Source organism: Phyllopteryx taeniolatus, chromosome 9 (genome assembly GCF_024500385.1).
Source record: "Phyllopteryx taeniolatus isolate TA_2022b chromosome 9, UOR_Ptae_1.2, whole genome shotgun sequence".
In the NCBI taxonomy this organism is placed as follows: domain Eukaryota; kingdom Metazoa; phylum Chordata; class Actinopteri; order Syngnathiformes; family Syngnathidae; genus Phyllopteryx; species Phyllopteryx taeniolatus.
The window spans coordinates 5,695,603-5,716,498 of NC_084510.1; the positions used below are offsets into that span (position 1 = coordinate 5,695,603).

At 41.6% G+C, this 20,896-nt stretch overlaps 1 protein-coding gene across 4 annotated transcripts in view; it reads right to left on the bottom strand.

Moving 5' to 3' along the window:
* The window catches only part of LOC133483989 (contactin-4-like), a 266,693-nt gene that overhangs the window by 131,528 nt on the left and 114,269 nt on the right, over window positions 1-20,896 (bottom strand). For all 4 annotated transcript variants that reach the window (XM_061785986.1, XM_061785985.1, XM_061785983.1 and 1 more), the window contains exons 6-8: window positions 17,004-17,207; window positions 1,704-1,806; window positions 69-253 (exon numbers count right to left, since the gene is read on the bottom strand). In XM_061785986.1, coding sequence (XP_061641970.1) covers window positions 69-253; window positions 1,704-1,806; window positions 17,004-17,207 — 492 coding nt within the window. The remainder of the gene's footprint in view (window positions 1-68; window positions 254-1,703; window positions 1,807-17,003; window positions 17,208-20,896) is intronic.

A 20,896-nucleotide genomic window follows, 5' to 3' on the forward strand; every position in this document is an offset into this window, starting at 1 on the left:
GAAAGATAAGAGAAGTGGTTCATGCAGGTCACGTACAGTATGTGTCGTGGGATCAACATAGAACCTACCATAAAAAGAAAGCTTTCCCTTCACCGTGTTCATTCCCCTGGAATTCTCCGCTACACACTCATATGTGCCAGCATCCTCCTGTTGGAAGTATGGGATTTCCAGAACAGCACTTGCTTTCCTTATGTCCACTTTCCTGGGAAAAGGTACGCCATCCACTTTTCTCCAGTTTATTGAAGGAACTGGGCTGGTGAGAAGAGAGACAGGAATTTTACCCAGCTTTTAAAAGCTTAGTGATCACCAAAGTAACAATCATTTGCAAATTATTGAGTTGAATGTACAAGCTTCAGCAATAATTTATTTATATAGTTCATGGGGAAAGTGACACTCATTCAGAAATGACAGAATTCTCAAAGTAATATAATGTTTCAGATCCAATAGATTGACATGATTAAAGTGAGTAAAAGATAAAAGACACAACAATAAGAATAATAATTTAAAATAATAAAAAACATCCCACTACTTTAGGTATCTTTAAACAATCAAATCCCAAGAAAGAACAGGTGTCTGCTTTTTTGTTTGTTACTCCATGTCCATGATTGTTGTAGGTTTTCTGTATTTGAGTAAAATTAAGTACTACAAAAGATTACGTGTAGTACAGTTACTATGCGCGGCACGATGGCCGACTGGTTAGAGCGTCAGCCTCACAGTTCTGAGGACCCGGGTTCAATCCCCGGCCCCGCCTGTGTGGAGTTTGCATGTTCTCCCCGTGCCTGCGTGGGTTTTCTCCGGGCACTCCGGTTTCCTCCCACATCCCAAAAACATGCATTAATTGGAGACTCTAAATTGCCCGTAGGCATGACTGTTGTGCAAATGGTTGTTTGTTCCTATGTGCCCTGCGATTGGCTGGCAACCAGTTCAGGGTGTACCCCGCCTCCTGCCCGTTGACAGCTGGGATAGGCTCCAGCACGCCCGTGACCCTAGTGAGGAGAAGCAGCTCAGAAAATGGATGGATGGATGGACAGCTTGGTATAAATGACCTGTAATTTATGTTGGAAAATGACACCATTCAAACGCTATTCTGTAATTACCCAGTCATTTTCTTCAAAGGTTGCTTAACATACTGTAACTAAACCATAACCATTATCTCTACATTAGAAACTGAAAATAAACTCAAAGTCCTTTGGTATTACAGCATTTTATGGTATATATTTATATATATACACGTATACTTAGTTTTCAATAGGGTTGGGAGCATCCATAATTTTGTTGAAATATAAGGCAGGAACGAGCATTGCATTTTCAGCTTTTCTCTGGCATTTTCGGGATCAACGTGTCCTTGGTCACAGTAAAATTATATTCATACCAAAGGTTTAAGGGCTTATAAGGTCTTTTATTCCCAGCTGAATTTAAAACTGCAGGAATTACCTTTGACCCCATTGAGTTAAAGTCAGACGTTTTAACTTTAATCATATTATGTCGTGCTGCAGTCTGGGATCCATTACATTGAATAAAAACCCTTTTACGCTAACTGAGGCTTGTAACCACTTCTTTCTAAGCCATGCAATCTTGACTTGAAACACATGAGAATAGCAGCTGAGATGTGAAATATGCAAAACAAACAAGCAGAAAACTTTCTAGTAAGTCACTTTTGTGTGCAAGTGACAATGCTGAGCCTGATGCAAGTGTTGCCTTACTTTCCCAGTGCAAAGCATTCCAGCTTCACTGTGGATCCTTTGGCAACATGAACAACCTCAGGAAACTGAACTTCAATCTTTGGCTCATATTCACCCATCACACCTGGAGGAAAATTGAAAATGTCATATGTGTTGGTTAAACTTTTTTGATTTGTATGGTTCATTAAATAGCTTCAAATAAGATTAAAACATGTATCAAAATAAAAATAAAAACTCAAGAACATATTCTCTACTGACGAGTAGTTATCGCTCTTTGGTGGCCTTTGAAAATACTTTAATAGGCAGCCTCTGTTTTCTATAAAATGAAATGTTCTTCAGCCGCCGACTGTGATCTAAGCAGTAGAAACCCACTTTGCTCACAGCACTGTCACAAAAAGCTCTTCCATTGAAAATAATGAGAAAAACGAGACCAAAATATAACTCCCCAGCAGATATGTGGCACAATTTTGACAGTTCATGGACAAATTGAGCTTTTGCATTCAAATGAAGTGTATCTGTTGTAGTTCTAACCGTTATGAACCAGAGAATGTTCCGATTAAACCCCAGGGGAGCTGTCAATGTGGCAACAAAGCATCCCATTTACTGTCTGTGAATCGGCTCTGATGGAATAAAATATTCCTGTTGTGCAGGTGAAAATTCTTAGGACAAAAAGAGGGTTGAGACTATATACTGTATGTGTGGATATATATATATATATATATATATATATATATATATATATATATATTGACCCAACTTTTGAGAGATTTTTGTCTTGAGTTGCAAGCAACAGCAAGCGGGATCGTGAAAGGTTCTCTCCCCCCCAAAAAAACAAACCAATATGCTATATCGCGTATGTCACGTGACCAACGGGGGAAAACAGATTAGCTGACTTCCTGTGGATGCTCCAGTAACGATCGTATATCATTTATTTATACAAAATGATGTGATATATGCAAACACGAACAAAGCCTACACATCGGCTATTGTCATCTTTGATGGGACTATGGTGACATCTTTTTCATTCATTCATCTTCCGTTCTGCTTATCCCCACTAGGGTCACGGGCGTGCATCTTGTGTTACAAAAAGACATTGTGGAGATTTAAAGATCCCGTGGGCACTATGTCACAGTCCCCTTCGCCATTCACCTAAGCGAGGAGGAAGTGCTTATCGACCCATTTTGACAAATGCGGAAGTAGGCCGCACGTATTCTGGATTGCTTGCTTCAAGCTGTTTATCGGCACTTCCAGTTAAAATTTTAAACATAAAAATATAGAGAATTACACAGTATATAACTTAAGAAAGTCCGCTTGCTGTATGCTAACACAAAAGGCAACGTATCATAGATGGGGAAACAGTAAATAAAATAATAAAATCCCAGACTCTTGGGTTTGTGTGGCTGGGCGGACCCTCCTGCGCAAGCCTGGAGAATATGATTGTCTACTTGGTTCTTAGATGCAGGAAAAGTAGAAGGAAGACATTGGACAATTGCTGAACCACCACTATTGGCTGTTCAAGCTCTGGATCATTTGCCTTTTTTTTTTTTTTTTTTTTTGCAGTGATTTATGTTCTTGGTTTTCTTTGGTTTATGTAAGTAGATTACCATTGTTTTTGTTTCCTTGAGTCTTCTTAACTGGTGTAGTTAAGATTTGGTTCCTTCTGTGGTACTAATATTGTTTTTTTTTGCACTTCTCAACATCTCTTTCAGCTACTTACCGTTCACGTCATTTTTTGCGCCGACCGTTTGTTGTCATTGGTTTCCTTTAGTAGTTAGTGTTTTCTTTACAGCCTCCTTCTCTTAAATAAAGCTTGTTCAATCTTGGTGGTCTGCTTTGGGGACTGAGATTTACCATCTTTACCTCATGACAGAATAGTCCAGCCAAATATGTACCACACAGCGTCAATTGTGCATGGCTTTGTCAAGCCATGGGAAGCTTGTAAATCAGTACAAGCACTCTTTGCGTGAGATCATGAAAGCGGTGTACTGCTTGACTCTCACTGTCAGTACGCTTGGGTCATGCATAGAATAGACTTGCGCTCAAGTATCAGCTATGAGATTGTTCACCCATCACACAATCAGTTTCTTCTATCACTCCCACACCTTCAGGTTCTAATGTGTATAACATTTGTGAACCTAATATTCCACATCCAACTCGTTACGTTGGTGAATTCGCCTCATGTAGCCAATTCATTCACAGTGCTCGTTAGCGTTTGACCAACAACCGTTCACATCTTCTAATGATAACGTTAAAAGTGAAATTTAGCAGCTTATACATACATGGCGATGAGTAACCATAATCCTGAAGTGCATTCATCACTTTTGACTTTCCTCACAGAAATTAGGAGGGTTTTTGATCATTCTCTCAAAAGCAAGGAAACTGGAAGAAAACGGTTGGATTTCAAACTGGAGGACATTTCAGTGCCTGACCATTCAGTCACATTCTGTATTTTAGCAGCTGAGAGTGGTTTTGGTGACATGGCTCTGTGTGACATTTTTTGGCGGGGACTGGGTGAAGGACAAGCTGGCCGCACAGGATGAGACCTCCAGTCTGGAGGAATTAATCTGGCTTGACATATATATTTGGATAATCGTTTACAAGAAAGGGAGAGGGAGCATGTGAAGGAGCTTCCATCCCTACTGCCTGGGGCAACCGCGTTGTTGTCCAATGTGGTCACTTCTGTAGCAAAGGAGCACATGCAACTTGGAGTTGGTCAACTTTCACCAGCATGCCCGACAAGACCATCACTGTGCTGCAACTTCGTCTTCTCGTTTGTTATTCACCCACTCCTGTTTTTCCTGTGCGTCCTGTGAGTACACCACTGCTGATAACGCACCCAGTGGCTCCGTCCATTTCTTTCAGTTAGTTTTATACTCTACATTCATACTGTTATTTTTCAAGTCGACCATTTGTCCTCATTGTTTTCCGTTAGCAGTTAGTGTTTGTCTAAACGTTTATGGGCTGTTTGTGCAATTGTTCAATCTTGGTTGTCTGCTTCGGGGCCCAAGATTTGGTGTGTCCACCTCATTACAGAATAGTTCATCCATATTTGAAGCTACTTCTATTCATTCGGTGTGACACTAAGCACCTCCTTAATGTTGTGATTCAAATTCTGGAGGAAACAAGCCAATTTCATCTTGTTGATTTGGTGAAACGTGCTATCATGATGGCTCCCTGAGTGACTATGAAAGCTAATTTAGATCCCTATCACAGATGTCCCAGAGTGGAATGTAACCACAGCCCAATCATCCATGTTCATGCAGACAGGTAGAAGTGTGGGGGTAATTGTCTCATAACAACGTTGAGCAGTTAAATGCAGCCTACCCTAGTCCCTGAATGTTGGGATGACTTGTGATATGTGGCCTGCAGCAAAGCATCAGACAAATAAAGATGTAATGAAAAATCAAGGCGACAGGAAGGGGGAGAGAAGATATCATTTTGAGATAAATGTGTTCTTAAATCATATCATCCAATATAATTGACTTAATTGCCCTAAATTATTTGTGACAAAGCATATTATATTCTTTTATCTTGCGATTGGTTGGCGACCAGTTCAGGGTCGAACCCGCCTCTCGCCCGAAGATAGCTGGGATAGGCTCCAGCATACAGTGACCCTAGTGAGGATAAGCGATGCAGAAAATGGATGGATGGATATTCTTTTATCTATTTTAGATGATCTTCTTGAAGAAAAAAAAACTTAAAATTGTGTATTCAATAACAGACGATGAACAGGTAGACCAAGGAAAACAATAGACAATTATATTTTTAGAGCTGTGAAGGCATTAAAATAACTGATAGTGACATTTGCAACAACCCCTGGAGAGGTAGACGTAAAGGAAAATAATGGAAGGCCAGACTGGAATTTGCCTAATAGTATAGAGATTCCTACGATCCAACTGGATCGATCTGTGCTCAGCAAGTTAGCCTGCCAGTCGTAAATATATCAATTTAAATCATTTTAAAAGGTAATCAATCGATTGTATCAATACTAGGAAATAACGCATTTGATTTAAGCATGGCAGGCTTTATGTGGAAGTGTGTATGTGCTGTATTTCCCCCCAAAAAGTAGTTCCTTTTCCTTCGCCTGATTTTTCTGTTAGCACACGACAGTTATCACCGTCATGGCTAATTTCGTCTTCGTCATCTCTTTTCTTCTTCACTTCCTTTTTTAAGCCCCATATCTAATCACTCCTTTCCATAGTGCTCCTTGTGGTTGGATGATACACTACAGTATGTGTGGGTGTTGTTTTTAAGCACTTTCTTTTAAGTTTCAGACATCTGTCTTTCTGGTGGATGTCAGATGAGAAGGAGGCCAGCGAGAAGTTATCGTTGATATGTGTGTGACTTGCGGCAAATTGGCATCCACTTTGAAGCCTGACAAGCTGCTCAGCTTAGCTTGCTAGCCGCTAACAATGATAGCAGAGTACCCTCGAGGGGAAAACTTGCCGAACAAGAGGAGAACATGCGACAATGTCAACTACTGGACTGGAGCCTTCTTGTTTCAGGCTCAAGTCTGTGCTCCAAAGAACAGGTTTGTTCAGGTATATACTGTACCTGTATGTATTATTAAGCAAAGCAAATTGATTTATATAGTGCATTTCATACACAAGGTAACTCAATGTGCTTTACATGATTAGAAACATTTAAAAACAAAGAAAACAACAGCTTATAAACATTTAAAACATCATTCCATCCATCCATTTTCTGAGCCGCTTATCCTCACAAGGGTCGCGGGAGTGCTGGAGCCTATCCCAGCTATCATCGGGCAGGAGGCGGGGTACACCCTGAACTGGTTGCCAGCCAATCGCAGGGCACAGAGAAACAAACAACCATTCGCAGTCACATTCACACCTACGGGCAATTTAGAGTCTTCAATTAACAATACCATGCATGTTTTTGGGATGTGGGAGGAAACCGGAGTGCCCGGAGAAAACCCACACAGGCACAGGGAGAACATGCAAACTCCACACAGGCAGGGCTGGGGATTGAACCCCAGTCCTCAGAACTGTGAGGCAGACGCTCTAACCAGTCGTACACCGTGCCGCCACATTTAAAACAAAGAAAAAAATAATAAATACAATAAAAATACAATTAAAACAACACAAAGTGCAATAAATATCATTTAAAAGTGGAAATGCTCTAAAAAGCATAGGGAAAAAGAAGAGTTTTTAACCTGGAATTAAAAACATGCACACTGACGTCACTTCTGTTGGCAACTTATTCCATTTGTGTGCAGCATAATAGCTAAATTCTGCTTCACCATGTTTGCTTTGTGCTCCACTATTTGACCTGAGTCTGTCGATCTCAGAGCCCTACTGGGTTTATATTCCATGAGCATTTCATTCATGTATTCAGGACTTAAACCGTTTAGTGATTTATAGACCAGTAGCAGAACTTTAAAATCTATTCTAAAGCTGACTTGAAGCAGTGTAAAGACTTTAGAATTGGAGTAATATGCTCTGACCTCTTTGTTCTGGTCAGAACTCGAGCCGCAGCATTCTGAATGAGCTGCAGCTGTTTAATGCTCTTTTTAGGGAGTCCAGTCAGAAGACCATTACAATAGTCAAGTCTACTTGAGATAAAAGCATGGATGAGCTTCTCCTGGTCTGCTTGACACATGCAAGCCTTCACTCTGGAATTGTTCTTCAGATGGTAGAAGGCAGTTTTAGTAATTAATTTGATATGACTGTTGAAATTCAGGTCGGAATCTATCAGAATACCAAGGTTTCGGACTTGGTCTTTGGTTTTTAAAGAGAGTGACTCCAGGTGTTTACTAACAGCAATTCTCTTTTCTTTATTGCCAAAAACAATTATCTCAGATTTGTTGTGGTTTAATCAAAGAAAATGTTGGCTCATCCAGATATTTATCTGTTTTAGACAGTGACACAACAACTCAATTGAACTGTAGTCATCTGGAAACACTGCTAGATATAACTGTGTGTCATCTGCATAGCTATGATTGTCAAGATTAAAGTTCTGAAGTATTTGACCCAAGGGTACCATATACAGGCTGAACAGGAAGGGTCCAATAACTGACCCTTGAGGGACCCCATAGGTCATTGCCATTCGATGAGACTGAGGACTTCCAATGGTTACAAAATAATTCCTTTCCTCCAGGTAGGACCTGAACCATTTAAGGACTGTTCCATTTAGTACTACCCACATTTCCAACCTGTTCAGCAGTATATTATGAGGTCCACCAGGACCAGAATTGACACCTTTCCCGAGTCAGTATTCAACTTTATATCATTAACCCTATTCCTAAAAGTTTCCTCATGAAAATCTCACAGTGCTTCATTTGTAGCCATTACTATTTAACTGTTTAGAACAGGAATTTTCAAACTTTGTGTCTAGCTAGGGACATCTTACAGTGGAGACATTTTTCCAAAGACCCCCTCATAATTCTAACACCAATTAAACATCTCTTTTCTAGGGAAAAATATTGGCCCAACAATAAAATCATAGCTGAAATAATATAAATAATAAATTCCTGTTTCCCCCTTTGTTTTATTGCAAAAAAATACAATCGATCAGATTTTATTCAGCAGACTCATAGTCCATTAGAAAAGACATTTAGTCCAGTATGTTTGTTGTTAACAATAAGACATAAAAGGAAAGTAGATCAGGAAAATCTTCATATTTAATGGCCATAATTAGTTTTTACCCAATTCCCTTACAAGAAACAACAAGAATCTAAGAAATTATACCTGTGCTGTCCAGTATGCAGGTACTTATTTCAACGTCACACCAGATTAATTTTGGCTAAAAAATTACTGAATCGGCGGCAAGTGGTTAGCACATTGGCCTCACAGTTATGAGGACCGGGATTCAAATCCCAGCCCTGCCTGTGTGGAGAGAGAGAGAGAGAGAGAGAGAGAGAGATGCCAACTGAGAGATGCACACCGAAGCTATTGTGCACAAAATAATCTTCCATCTTTGTCTTTCTCTCATTGTACTTTGCATTTAATAGGAGCACCATTCCCCATCAGATTGGAAGTCCATCTAAGAACAGCATATGTGTGGCTCATTTGCTGAGCTATTACGAACCCTCTCCCCAAACCCCCTAGCCCCAACCATCATTGATTCTGAAATTTTTCCTTAATCAGATAAAAGGGTAGGAAACTCACTAAGCTTCCAATCAGATTACATCTCATCATTATGCCCCCAGGGGACATATCTGCATGGTATCAAGGGAATTATACAATATGATACAGGATGCTGTGCCTCATCAATGTATTTCTCAGGCAATTTTTTTCTTAGGAATTTTGGCTTGGCAACATCATTTCTCAGTTGTCTTCTCTCTCTTCACTTTCTATGATTCTGATTGATGGATGATGATGAATGATACTACTACTCGTAGTAAGTACTGCTATGTAACAACCCCCCAGCCCCCCCTAAAAAGTATAATAATTATTTACACTCTTCAAACGTTAAATAACAGCATTGGATTGGCATACATTTAGACTATTCAAAAAGTTAAAGCCTTCCCATGAGCTCACCACCTATGGGAGAGGCCAAGGAGGTAGGGTGCAGTGCGAGCTGGGTGGCAGCCAAAGGCACGAAAAAGGGACCTCGGTGGTCCGATCCCCAACTATAGAAGCTCAGTTACAATGTCACCACTCTTGTCAGGGAAGGAGCCTAAGCTGGTGTACAAGGTTGACAAATCCTGACTAGATATACTCGGGCTCACCTCAACACACAACTAGTACGTTCCCACGCTCATCTATGGTCAGGAGCTGTGGGTCGAGAACGAAAGAACAAGATACGAATACTTGCGGCCAAAATGAGTTTCTCTGCAGGGTATCCAGGCTCTCCTTTAGCGGCCGGAGTAGAGCCCCTGCTCCTCCTTATCGAGAGGAGTCAGATAAGGTGGCCCGGGTATCTGGTATCATTTGAGTATCATTTGGGTATCATTTTAACCCAGCCACCCATCTTACAATGCACCTGAGCCCTTTGGCCCCTCCCATAGGTGGGGAGCTGATCGGAAGATACAATATTGTTCAGTTCTAAATATCTGGAACAAAGTTTTGTGGCTGTTAATCTATTTGCAAGAGTCATTCTTCATCCACTACTTAAACTTGTTGAAATTCAGGTCACTGATGGTGTAGTGGTACACACGCCTGACTTTGGTGCGGGCAGCGTGGGTTCAGTTCCCACTCAGTGATGGTGTGAATGTGAATGGTTGTCCATGTTGATAGGTGCCCTGACTGACTGATTGACTGGTGACCAGTTCAGGGTGTAGTTTGGAAGAATATTTTGGGCGGGGCTAAAAACGTGCCCTATGAGAAAGCAGGCTGGGGCGTATCCTGGCATGAGTCCCTTCCCACACTATATAACTAATGAGCGCCGTCTATGGCTATCCACCGGAATGACTGACTCCCCCTCCCCATCCTGCATTGACCAGCCACGAACAGGATGTGAGCTGTATCTTCAAACAATAAAAGATCAACAAAGCGGCAGGCTCAGACCTTCTCTCCCCATCCTGCCTCAAAGTCTGCGTGGACCAGCTCGCTCCAGTCTTCACACAGATCTTCAAGAGATCTCTGGAACTGTGTGAAGTACCATCCTGTTTCAAACGCTCCACCATCATCCCGGTCCCCAAGAAACTTGAAATCTGTCGCCCTGACATCTGTGGTCATGAAGTCCTTTGAACACCTCGTGCTGGACCACCTCAAGAGCGTCACGGGACCCTTCCTGGACCCCCTGAAGTTTGTCTACCGAGCAAACAGGTCTGTGTAGGATGAAGTCAACATGGGACTGCATTTCATTGTAGAACACCTTGACGGCACGGGGATCCTGTTCATGGACTTCAGCTCTGTGTTCAAGACCATTATCCCCGAACTCCTCTCCTCCAATTTTCTCCAGCTCAGCGTGTCACCTGCCATCTCCCATTGGATTTACAGCTTTCCTGACGGGCAGGACACAGCAGGTGAGGCTGGGGGACACCACCTTATCCACACACACAACCAGCACTGGGGCGCTCCAAGGATGTGTCCACTCTCTGCTGCTCCTCTCTCTCTACCCAAACGTCTGCAACTCAACACACCAAGCTTTCAAACTCCTGAAGTTAGCAGACAACACCAAAGTCATCTGCCCCATCAAAGACGGTGACGAGTCTGCATATCGACAGCAAGTGGAGCGGCTGGCGCTGTGGTGCGGCTGACACAACCTGGAGCTGAACACGCTCAAGACTGTAGAGACGATCGTGGACTTCTGGAGGCATCCTTTGCCACAGCTGCCCCTCACGTTGTCCAGCTGCTCTGTGTCAACCGTCGAGACCTTCAAGTTCCTAGGAATTACAGTCTCTCAGAACCCTCCACATCCTGGTCACCCCACCTCTTCCGTTGTAACATGCTGCCAATGTTTTCTTTTTTGTTGGCACATCCCTGTCGGGCCAATTATACATTATTCGTGCACCCACTGTAGTAGTCTCGCCACTGTGCACTATTTGCTGCATATCTGTTGTGGACCAGTACTGGCCTCTCATGTGCTTGTGAAGTATCTGCACCATTTTCACAATTGACACGGTTCCAGATTGTCGCACTACAAGTCACTTTAAACTGCTTACATTTCTTGAAGTCTCTGTGCCATTTGCACAATAGTCACTGTACCAGGTTATTGCTCTATTAGTCATTTCAAACTGCTCTAAATTGCTAGAGGACTCTGCATCATTTGCACAGTTGTCAAAAAATTAATAAAATTAATAAATAAATAAATTGCATCGGCATTACCACATTAACCTTTCATTGCTCAGTGACTCCCTGTGCTGTGTTTTTATGTTTTTTTATGTCTCAAAATTATTTTCTGTCAAATGGCTGTCTGTTGTTCTACTAGAGCGGCTCCAACTACGGGAGAGTTTTTGACATACTTGGCAAATAAAGATTATTCTGATTCTGAATTGCAAGTTACTTAGTAATAGTTTGGCCTATTTCTGGTACCACTACATCGTGCAGTTAGCCAACAAGCTATGTCTGCAACTCGAAAAATGCATCTTCCCTGAAATGTTTTGTGTTATTTGGGCTTTTGTCTGTGTTGCAAGCTGACGACGAGTTGGCCTGCTCCAGGGGAAGTGGCCTGCTCCTAGCGGCTAGGCTAATAATAATAATAATAATAATAATAATGCATTGCATTTATATACTATAGTGCTTTTCTCGGCACTCAAAGGTACTTTACAATTTCACGTATTATTCATTCACTTCTGTGGTGGTGGTAAGCTACTTGTGTAGCCACAGCTGCCCTGGGGCAGTCTGACGGAAGTGTGGTTCCCATTCTGCGCCTATAGCCCCTCTGACCACCACCAAACATCCAACCACATTCACTCCTAGGCAAAGTGGGTTAAGTACTTATTAAAGCAAAGCAAATCAAATTCATTTATATAGCGCATTTCATACACAAGTTTAACTTAATGTGCTTTACATAATTAAAAGCATTTAAAAACAAAGGGAAAAAAACATCTTACAAACATTTAAAACAAAGAGAAAAATAAAAATAGAATTTATACAGCGTACAGTGCAAGAAAGATCATTTAAAAGTGGAAATGCTCTAAAAAGCATAAGAAAAAAAGAGGACTTAAAAACATTCACACTTGGGGCTGATGTCACTTCTGTTGGCAACTTATTCCATTTGTGTGCAGCATAACAGCTAAATGCTGCTTTACCATGGTTACTTTTTAACGTTTTTATTGCTGCCAAAGGAGGGTCAACTACTTACTAATTCTAAAGATTAACTAACTTTTTTCCATCCTACATTGTAACGTTAATATGTTCTCTTCAGTAAAAAATGGAAACCTATAATTGTTTGTGTTATTAGTTTACGAAAACCGTGGTTGTCTATTTTTGTGTCTTTAATGAAGAGCAGATTGCATTTCATGAGCAGTTTATGAAGGAATCCAGGTAATTCTAAAGGTTTCACATATTTGAAACTTTAAGTATGCCACTATTAGCAATGCATTTGCTTATTAGTGTCATACCATTCCAATTTTGAAGGCATCCTTCCTGATATGTTACTACAATGAGACTATTTTGAAACAGTGGAGTTGCACCCTGTAAATAAATCATTAATAAAGTTACTTCAATTTACCATCATATTGTACAGTTTTAATATAGTGTCATCCTACTATCCATCCATCCATCCATTCATTTTCTGAGCCGCTTCTCCTCACTAGGGTCGCGGGCGTGCTGGAGCCTATCCCAGCTGTCATCGGGCAGGAGGCGAAATACACCCTGAACTGGTTGCCAGCCAATCGCAGGGCACATAGGAACAAACAACCATTCGCACTCACAGTCATGCCTACGGGCAATTTAGAGTCTCCAATTGATGCATGTTTTTGGGATGTGGGAGGAAACCGGAGTACCCGGAGAAAACCCACGCAGGCACGGGGAGAACATGCAAACTCCACACAGGCGGGGCCGGGGATTGAACCCGGGTCCTCAGAACTGTGAGGCTGACTCTCTAACCAGTCGGCCACCATGCCGCCAGTGTCATCCTACCATACTATTTAAAGTGCATAGAATAAGACCGCCCGCGACTAGTGAGGAGAAGCGGCACAGAAAATGGATGGATGGATGGATAGAATAAGACCTATAAATATGCACAGTTGTTCCAATATATTTGATTAGAGAATAAAGTAATTAAAAAATGACACTAAACTGTGAAGAAAGCATTTTTTATATATATATATGACAAGGAAAATTAGCATTACTTGATGAAAATGAACTTTTCTCTGGAGTGAGTGGATAAGGGTAACCTAGGCATCCAATTCAAGTAAAAGGACATACTAAAATAAGCAAGGAAATAGATTATTAACCTTTAACTTTCAATTGCACTCCAAAGAACCACTTCTTGCAGCAAACACAATCCCATGAAAGTTAAGGATTTCTTGACATTCCTTGATGTTGACTTATTTCCATTTATCCATTTTCTTGCACTTATCCGAGGTTGGGGCAGCCCAAGCCCAGACTTCCCTCTCCCCAGCCACTTCGTCCAAGTCTTCCGGGTAGATCCCGAGGCTGGACCAGGCCAGCCGGGAGACGTAGTCTCGCCAGCGTGTCTTGCGCCATCCAGGGGGCTCATCCTGGTGGTACGTGCCCGAAACACCTCACCAGGGAGGCGTTCGGGAAGCATCCTAACCAGATGCCCAAGCCACCTTATCTGGCTTCTCTCGATGCAGAGGAGCAATGGCTGAGCCCCTCCAGCTGAGCCTCTCCCGGATAACCAAGCTTCTCACCTTATCTAAGCCCAGACACGCAGTGGAGGAAACTCACTTTCGCTCACGGCCCACAACACATGACCATAGGTGAAGGTAGGAATGTAAATCAACCGGTAAATAGAGAGCTTTGCCTTTTGGCACAGCTTTTTCTTCACCACGACAGACCAATACAGAGTCCGCATCACTGCCGACGCTGCTATGGGCTGAAATATGTGCCAGCAGGAACTGAATTTGAATCCTTTATATTTGAATTTCAATTTCTATTTCTGAATAATTGCATTTGAAAAACTGAACTTGTAAAACAAAATTAGAATTTGTATTGTTTAATTTGAATGATTGCATTTAAAAACTGAATCTGAAAAGTATAATTTGAAATTGAATATATTAGTTTGGAGGTGAAGCCAATAAACTTGAAAGTGAATGTAAGAATTTTTTATCAGCAATGAAAATTCAAATTATACATTTTCACATTCAGTTTGATAATTTCAGATTCATCCATCCATCCATTTTCAACACCGCTTATCCTGTTAGGGTCGCAGGGCGCTGGAGCCCATCCCAGCTGACTTCGGGCAAAAGGCGGACTACACCCTGAACTGGTCGCCAGTTAGTCGCAGGGCACATATAGACACGGACAACCATTCGCACTCACATTCACACCATCACTGAGTGGGAACTGAACCCAAGCTGCCAGCACCCAAGTCAGGCGAATGTACCACTACCCCATCAGTGACCTTTTCAGATTCAGTTTGACAAATTAAATTTCCAATTAACTGTGACATCCGGGGACTAGTATAACAATCGATCGGCGATACACAGATCTCTTCTTCGGCCAATCAGCACCTTTGTTTTCATGTGACATAGGGATCTCTGGAAAGTCAAATCTAACCAGCTACAGTATTTTAACCTTCATACCACCTTTCCTTAACCTTCGTGGAATACATCATGCGGTCAGAAAGAGGTAAAAAGGTGCTTCCTTTTGAACATAGGAAAGGACATATCACACCGAGGTGACTAAGTCGTCTTTCCGTTTTTTTTTTTTCCCGAACGGAACGTCATCCAGGCATTGAACAGCATGCCTTAGCCTTTACAGACACCTAGGGATAGAAACAGCACACACTACATCTTGATAAAGACAGCACTGTTTCAAATGAATTGAGGGGGTTTACATGAATGAATTGTACTATGCATCCCTTGTCCATTTTCTTGGTCACATTTTTTGGACCTTGATGTTGTCCACCAAAGACAAATCTGTTAAGGTCAAAGGTTAGAGGGCAGAAATCTGGTCGCAGTTTTGGACAAGTTAAACTTTAAAACCATGCCGCAATTTCCAAGTTATTAGAAATAGGAGATAAGCAGCTTGGATTTGGAAAAGAAAATTATGGTTTGGTCTCTGGTTCCATTTGGTGGTTTAGGGGTGTAAATACACACCAAATACACCCCAATTCTTGGATTCATTCAGTATTTGTAGGAAAAGCATTATAACACATCAGGTTTACAGAATACTGCAAAATGTGATTTATAATTGGAATCAATGGAGCCATAGAATGGGGTAATAGTGTATAGTCAATGTTTATCTGTGTAGCAAATACGCCCTATGGAACACCTTGTCAACGGCAACCCCCACGAGACACAGGAAATCTGGTTTATGTCACCTGGGCCATAAACTGATCACCAGCCCTCCTCTAGCCATTCCTACTGGTTTCTCCAACAAATACCCTTTTTCTGCAGACTGATTTTAATGACCAAGAATTTGGGAAACCCTCTTTTCAAATGTGACAGCTCAGTACCATGTACAACAATGGATTTATTAGGCAGACAGGCCACAAGTTGAACTGTTACTGTGGATGTATGGATGGATGGATGGAACATGGAAATGTTACATAATGGACATTAAGTGTTCTTAGCCACCAAATAAGGTTGAAACACTCATTGCATAGATTAACCATGGTGTGTGACATAATGCAAAGCCTTTTCTTCTCTTGCCTTCTTGTTCTCCTGCACCACCAAAGACACTGGCTCCCAGCCAGAAGCGTCAATCCTCACAACAAGGTGGGGGAGGCAAACCAAAACGGGCTCGGGCCGGCCAAACCTTCCTTGCCGCGCCGACAATCAGTGACCGCAGAGTTATTCTGCCAGCTCCCCAAACTACATTTTTGTATGTTGGTGAGGCACCACCAAGAGGAATCCGGCAGGAAAAATTAACGGGCGCAAGTTTTCTCTGAGCCCGTGACGAACAACGTCACCCAAGCGCTTTGGCCACTGGCTCTTTTGCTTTTTTTCCTTTTTTCTTTTCCCTCCTTTTTCTTCAAAGCAACCTGTCGGCGCCCTTGCCCAGCTATAGGGAGGATTGACCCGCCTGCCTAAATTTTGTTCTCCGCAACGTGAGTACAACTTGCTAATTACCAAGTACAAATTAGTGTATAATTGGGCTTGTACTAACAATCACAGAAATTCACAGCTCTCGCATCTCTCACCGCACATCCTCATTCCACACTTACGTACCGTGTTCAGCCTTCTTTACAAATGTTTATCTGTACCGTTTTGTATTAAAGTCCCACTGCATTGTCCCCCCTTGTAGTTTCTCCTGTAGATTTAATAAAATGTTCTCTAAAATTCCACTTCCTGTTGTGCACTTTGGGTTTGAGTGAAACAGTAAAACCGCTGTAATCGCTGTTATTTTCATTCATGTAGCGAGCCTTCTAAAGTACCAAAATTGATCGAGGTTTTTTTTGTCACTTTTCCTAAAATTTACGAATATAAACAGAGACGTAGTGCCCTGTACGAGACAAAGATAGTTTGATTGTAACCTTTGACGTATGTCGAACTACACCGGAAGTAAATGCAGGCGTTTACTTTCTGATGTATACCTTTTCCAAATTAATTACACTTTTATCCAAAACCAATATACGCTACACCTGTGTGTGGTAAACTATACATAATGTATGATGTTAGCTTATTGTTGTATATTTTGGTTATCATTTTATTAAGCAGTACTTAGATTAGAAAACTTCGATAAGAAAATGATTAAGTACCACATAAAATACACAAGTAAGGGTAAATGCATGCACGTTCGTGTGTTTGCATCATAAGTGTCATCAGTAAGCACATCTTACCATCGTTACGGAGCACGAGTGGGGTAAGTGGGCCCTGGACTCGAGTCTTTGTGACAGGGTGGGTAATGACACAGGTGTAGTTGCCCACATCGGAGGGCTCTACTTTAGCGATGTACAGATTCCCTGTCTCCTGCGAGATGAAGCGACGAGTATCCTGCTTCACAAAGGTTGGGTACTCATTGAAAATCCAGGAGAATTCCAGATCTGTTCATATGAAGAACAGAATACATAATATTACTCATAATGTAACATCAAATAGGTACAATACAAGATAAATGCAGTTTGTAATTCAACATGTTCAAAATGGTATGGTAACATGTCGACAACTCACTACACACGCTGATCACAAAAAGATAGGCATTTTGGGCTTTTGGGTGTAATTTCAGGACGAACCTAAAATGCCCTGGGACCTTCTCTAAACCTTTTAAGGCACATGTCCAACTGCTCAATGTTGTAGGACTTTTTGCACATCTTGCTGTTCTTTAACATGGAGTCGAATGGCAAAATTTACAATAGTTGTTTGAACCCTGAATTGACCAATACATTTCCTGGTTAAATTAGAAGGAGTAATTTAACAGTCCAGCATGCTGTTCACATCAACAGTAACTCCCCATTGCAAGGTGTGTTCTCAGAAGGAAGTGGTCACTGAGCTTAGAGTGTCACAGTGTCAAAACCAGGCTGCAACAAAGATAGTGAGAGGCTGGAAGAGTCACAGAAAGGCACCCTTGTGCACATGTGCATTCCAAAGGTTTAGAATATGTCAAGTTAAACTCACCTGCAAAGGTTTCAGTGCATTGTAGGTTCATTCTAAAATTTCACCTGAAAGCTAAATATCCCTAACCGTTTGTGAGTAGTTTTTGTACAGTGTATAGTTAAACCTCGGTTTTTGTATGCCCTAGTTTTTGTATGATTTAATATTAGTCAGTGTTGATGAGTTTCTTCACCAAAATTTTGCCAGTTTCCGTACATCTGCTAAGTTTTCATACAGTTGAAAATAATCCATACCAAACTCATCTGCCCGCTTGACTTGGCCAAACAATCAACAAAGCGATCAATCAATCGATCAATCAATCGATCAATCAATCGATCAATCAATAAAATCATTTTTTTATTTAGAAAGCACAATGCAAACTTAATGTACTCTACATTGGTTTAAACAAATTTAATACAATGAAATAAAAGTGCAAAGAGCTTTTTAAATGTAAAAGATGACAAAAACTTCAAAACTGTATCACATACACATTTTCCTATGTTCAAGGACATGCATGGGCAGACACACACACGCACGCGCGCACATACTCCACTATATAACTCATTGCACTATGTACAAACCCCAGTTCCAATAAAGGTTGGGATATTGTTTAAAACATAAATAAAACTGAAAACAATGATTTGCAAATCCTTTTCAACCAATATTCAATTGAATACACTATAAAGACAAGATAAGATATTTAATGTTCAAACTGATAAACTTTGTTGTTTTTAGCAAATAATCATTAACTTAGAATTTTATGGTTGCAACACGTCCCAAAAACGCTGGGACGGCGTCATGTTTACCACTGTGTTACATCACCCTTTCTTTTAACAACATTCAATAAACGTTTGGGAACTGAAGACAGTAATTGTTGAAGCTTTGAAGGTGGAATTATTACACATTCTTGCTTGTTGTACAACTTCAGTCTGGTGTCTCCTTTGTCGTATTTTGCGCTTCATAATGCAGTACACGTTCAATACGAGACAGGTCAGGACTGCTGACAGGACGGAATGGTACTCACACTCTTTTACTACAAAGCCATGCTGTTGTAATGTGCAGAATGTGGTTTGGTCTTATTGAAATAAGCAGGGACTTCCTTGACAAAGACGTTGCTTGGATGGCAGCATATGTTGCTCAAAAACCTGTATGTACCTTTCATCATTAATGGTACCTTCACAGATGTGCAAGTTACTCATGCCATGGGCACTAATACACCCCCATACCATCAACGATGCTGGCTTTTGAACTTTGTGCTGATATGAATCTGAATGGTCGTTTTCCTCTTTGGCTCAGAGGACATGATGTCCATGATTTCCAAGAACAATTTAAACAACAATTTGACTTGTCAGACCACAGCACACTTGATGTCAGTCCATTTCAAATGAGCTCAGGGACCAAAGAAGCCAGCAGCCTTTCTGGGTGTTTGTTGGCCAGTGGGCTAGCGAGCTAGCAGACTAACATCATACGCGAGCTAGTCTGCGGCCCGGCATCGTCGTCATCCAATAAGTCATGGCCTCACTCGGTTTTGTGTCGTGTGCGCATCTACATAGTGGTCTAGTGGGCCAGCGGGATTGAGAGTTGTGCCTTTTGGCTCAGCTCCTGCTTTACCATGACAGATCGATACAGCATCTGCATCAATGCAGATGCTGCACCAATCAGCCTGTCGATCTTGTGGCACCATTCTTGCCTCATTTGTGAACAAGACACCAAGATACTTCAACTCTTCCACTTAGGGCAGGACATCATTCTTGATCTGGAGAGGGTACACCACCCTTTTCCGACTGAGGGCCATGGCTTCAGATTTGGAGGTGCTGATTTTCATCCCAATTGCTTCACACTTGGCTGAAGTTGAAGGAGTTGAAGATTGCTGCTTGATGAAGCCAACAGAAATACGTTATCTGCAAAAAGCAGAGACACAATGCTGAGGCCAGCATTCAAATCCGAACCCTAGTTCTCCAGTGACAGTCTCATTGGTTCCTGTTATTGTGATAGCAGTAGCTCAGTCTGTAAGGCTTGGGAGTCGGGGGTCATTGGTTTGAGTCCCACTACGGACAAAGATGTAAAAATAAATAAATAAAACAAAAATTAAAAAGGCAACTATTTGTTGGAGAGATGCTAGTCTGTTTGCTGGCTACTGTTGAGGTGCTCTTGAGCAAGGCATCATCCCCACCATCCCAGCTCAAGTGATACAGCACTGTTTCCGCACCTCTTTCACTGAATCTCTCCTTGCATGCCTGAATGTGTGTGATCTGGTTTTTTGGTGTGCAAAAAAAAAAAAAAAGGTATACATCAGAGTGTGAGTTGAATTTCCCCTTGAAGGACACCAATAAATTCAATTACAAATGTTAGGCCGAAGAAATGAATTCCTGATCTCACAAAATCTGCTAACCAAATCTTATCGCTATCACACAAGTTAAAAGCCTGCCACACAGCAAAGCACCACAATATAAAAAATGGTAAAGACTATTGGTAAAGACCAGTCTTTTGAAAACCTTGCTATCGCAATACACTTTAAAATAACTGTCTTAATTAGAACTGTCTACTGTCCACCAAAATCCAAATAAGGCTTTATGGAAGTTTTTTTCTCAGCTATTATCTGAGGTCGACAGAGATTATGACTGTATTATCATGTGGGGATTTTAATATTCATATTGCTCTCCAAGCAGATTCAATGCCACAAACTGGATTAGTCTTGTTTTCTCAGCAGGCGGCACAGTGGAAGACTGGTTGGCACATCTGCCTCACAGTTCTGAGGACCAGGGTTCAAATCCCGGCCCCGCCTGTGTCTCCACACATGTTCTCTCCGTGCCTGCGGGGGTTTTCTCCGGGCATTCCGGTTTACTCTCGCATCCCAAAAACATGCATGGTAGGCTAACTGAAGATTGAAATTGCCCGTAGGTGTGAATGTGAGTGTGAATGGTTGTTTGTTTTTATGTGCCCTGCGATTGGCTGGAGACCAGTTCAGGGTTTACCCCGCCTCTAGCCCAAAGATAGCTGGGATAGGCTCCAGCACGCCCATGACCCTAGTGAGGATAAGCGGAACGGAAGATGGATGAATGAAAGTTTTCTCAGCATGTCTGTGGATCTCCCCACAATAAAGGAGGTACTCTTGACCTCCCAATCTCCAAAGAACCATCAC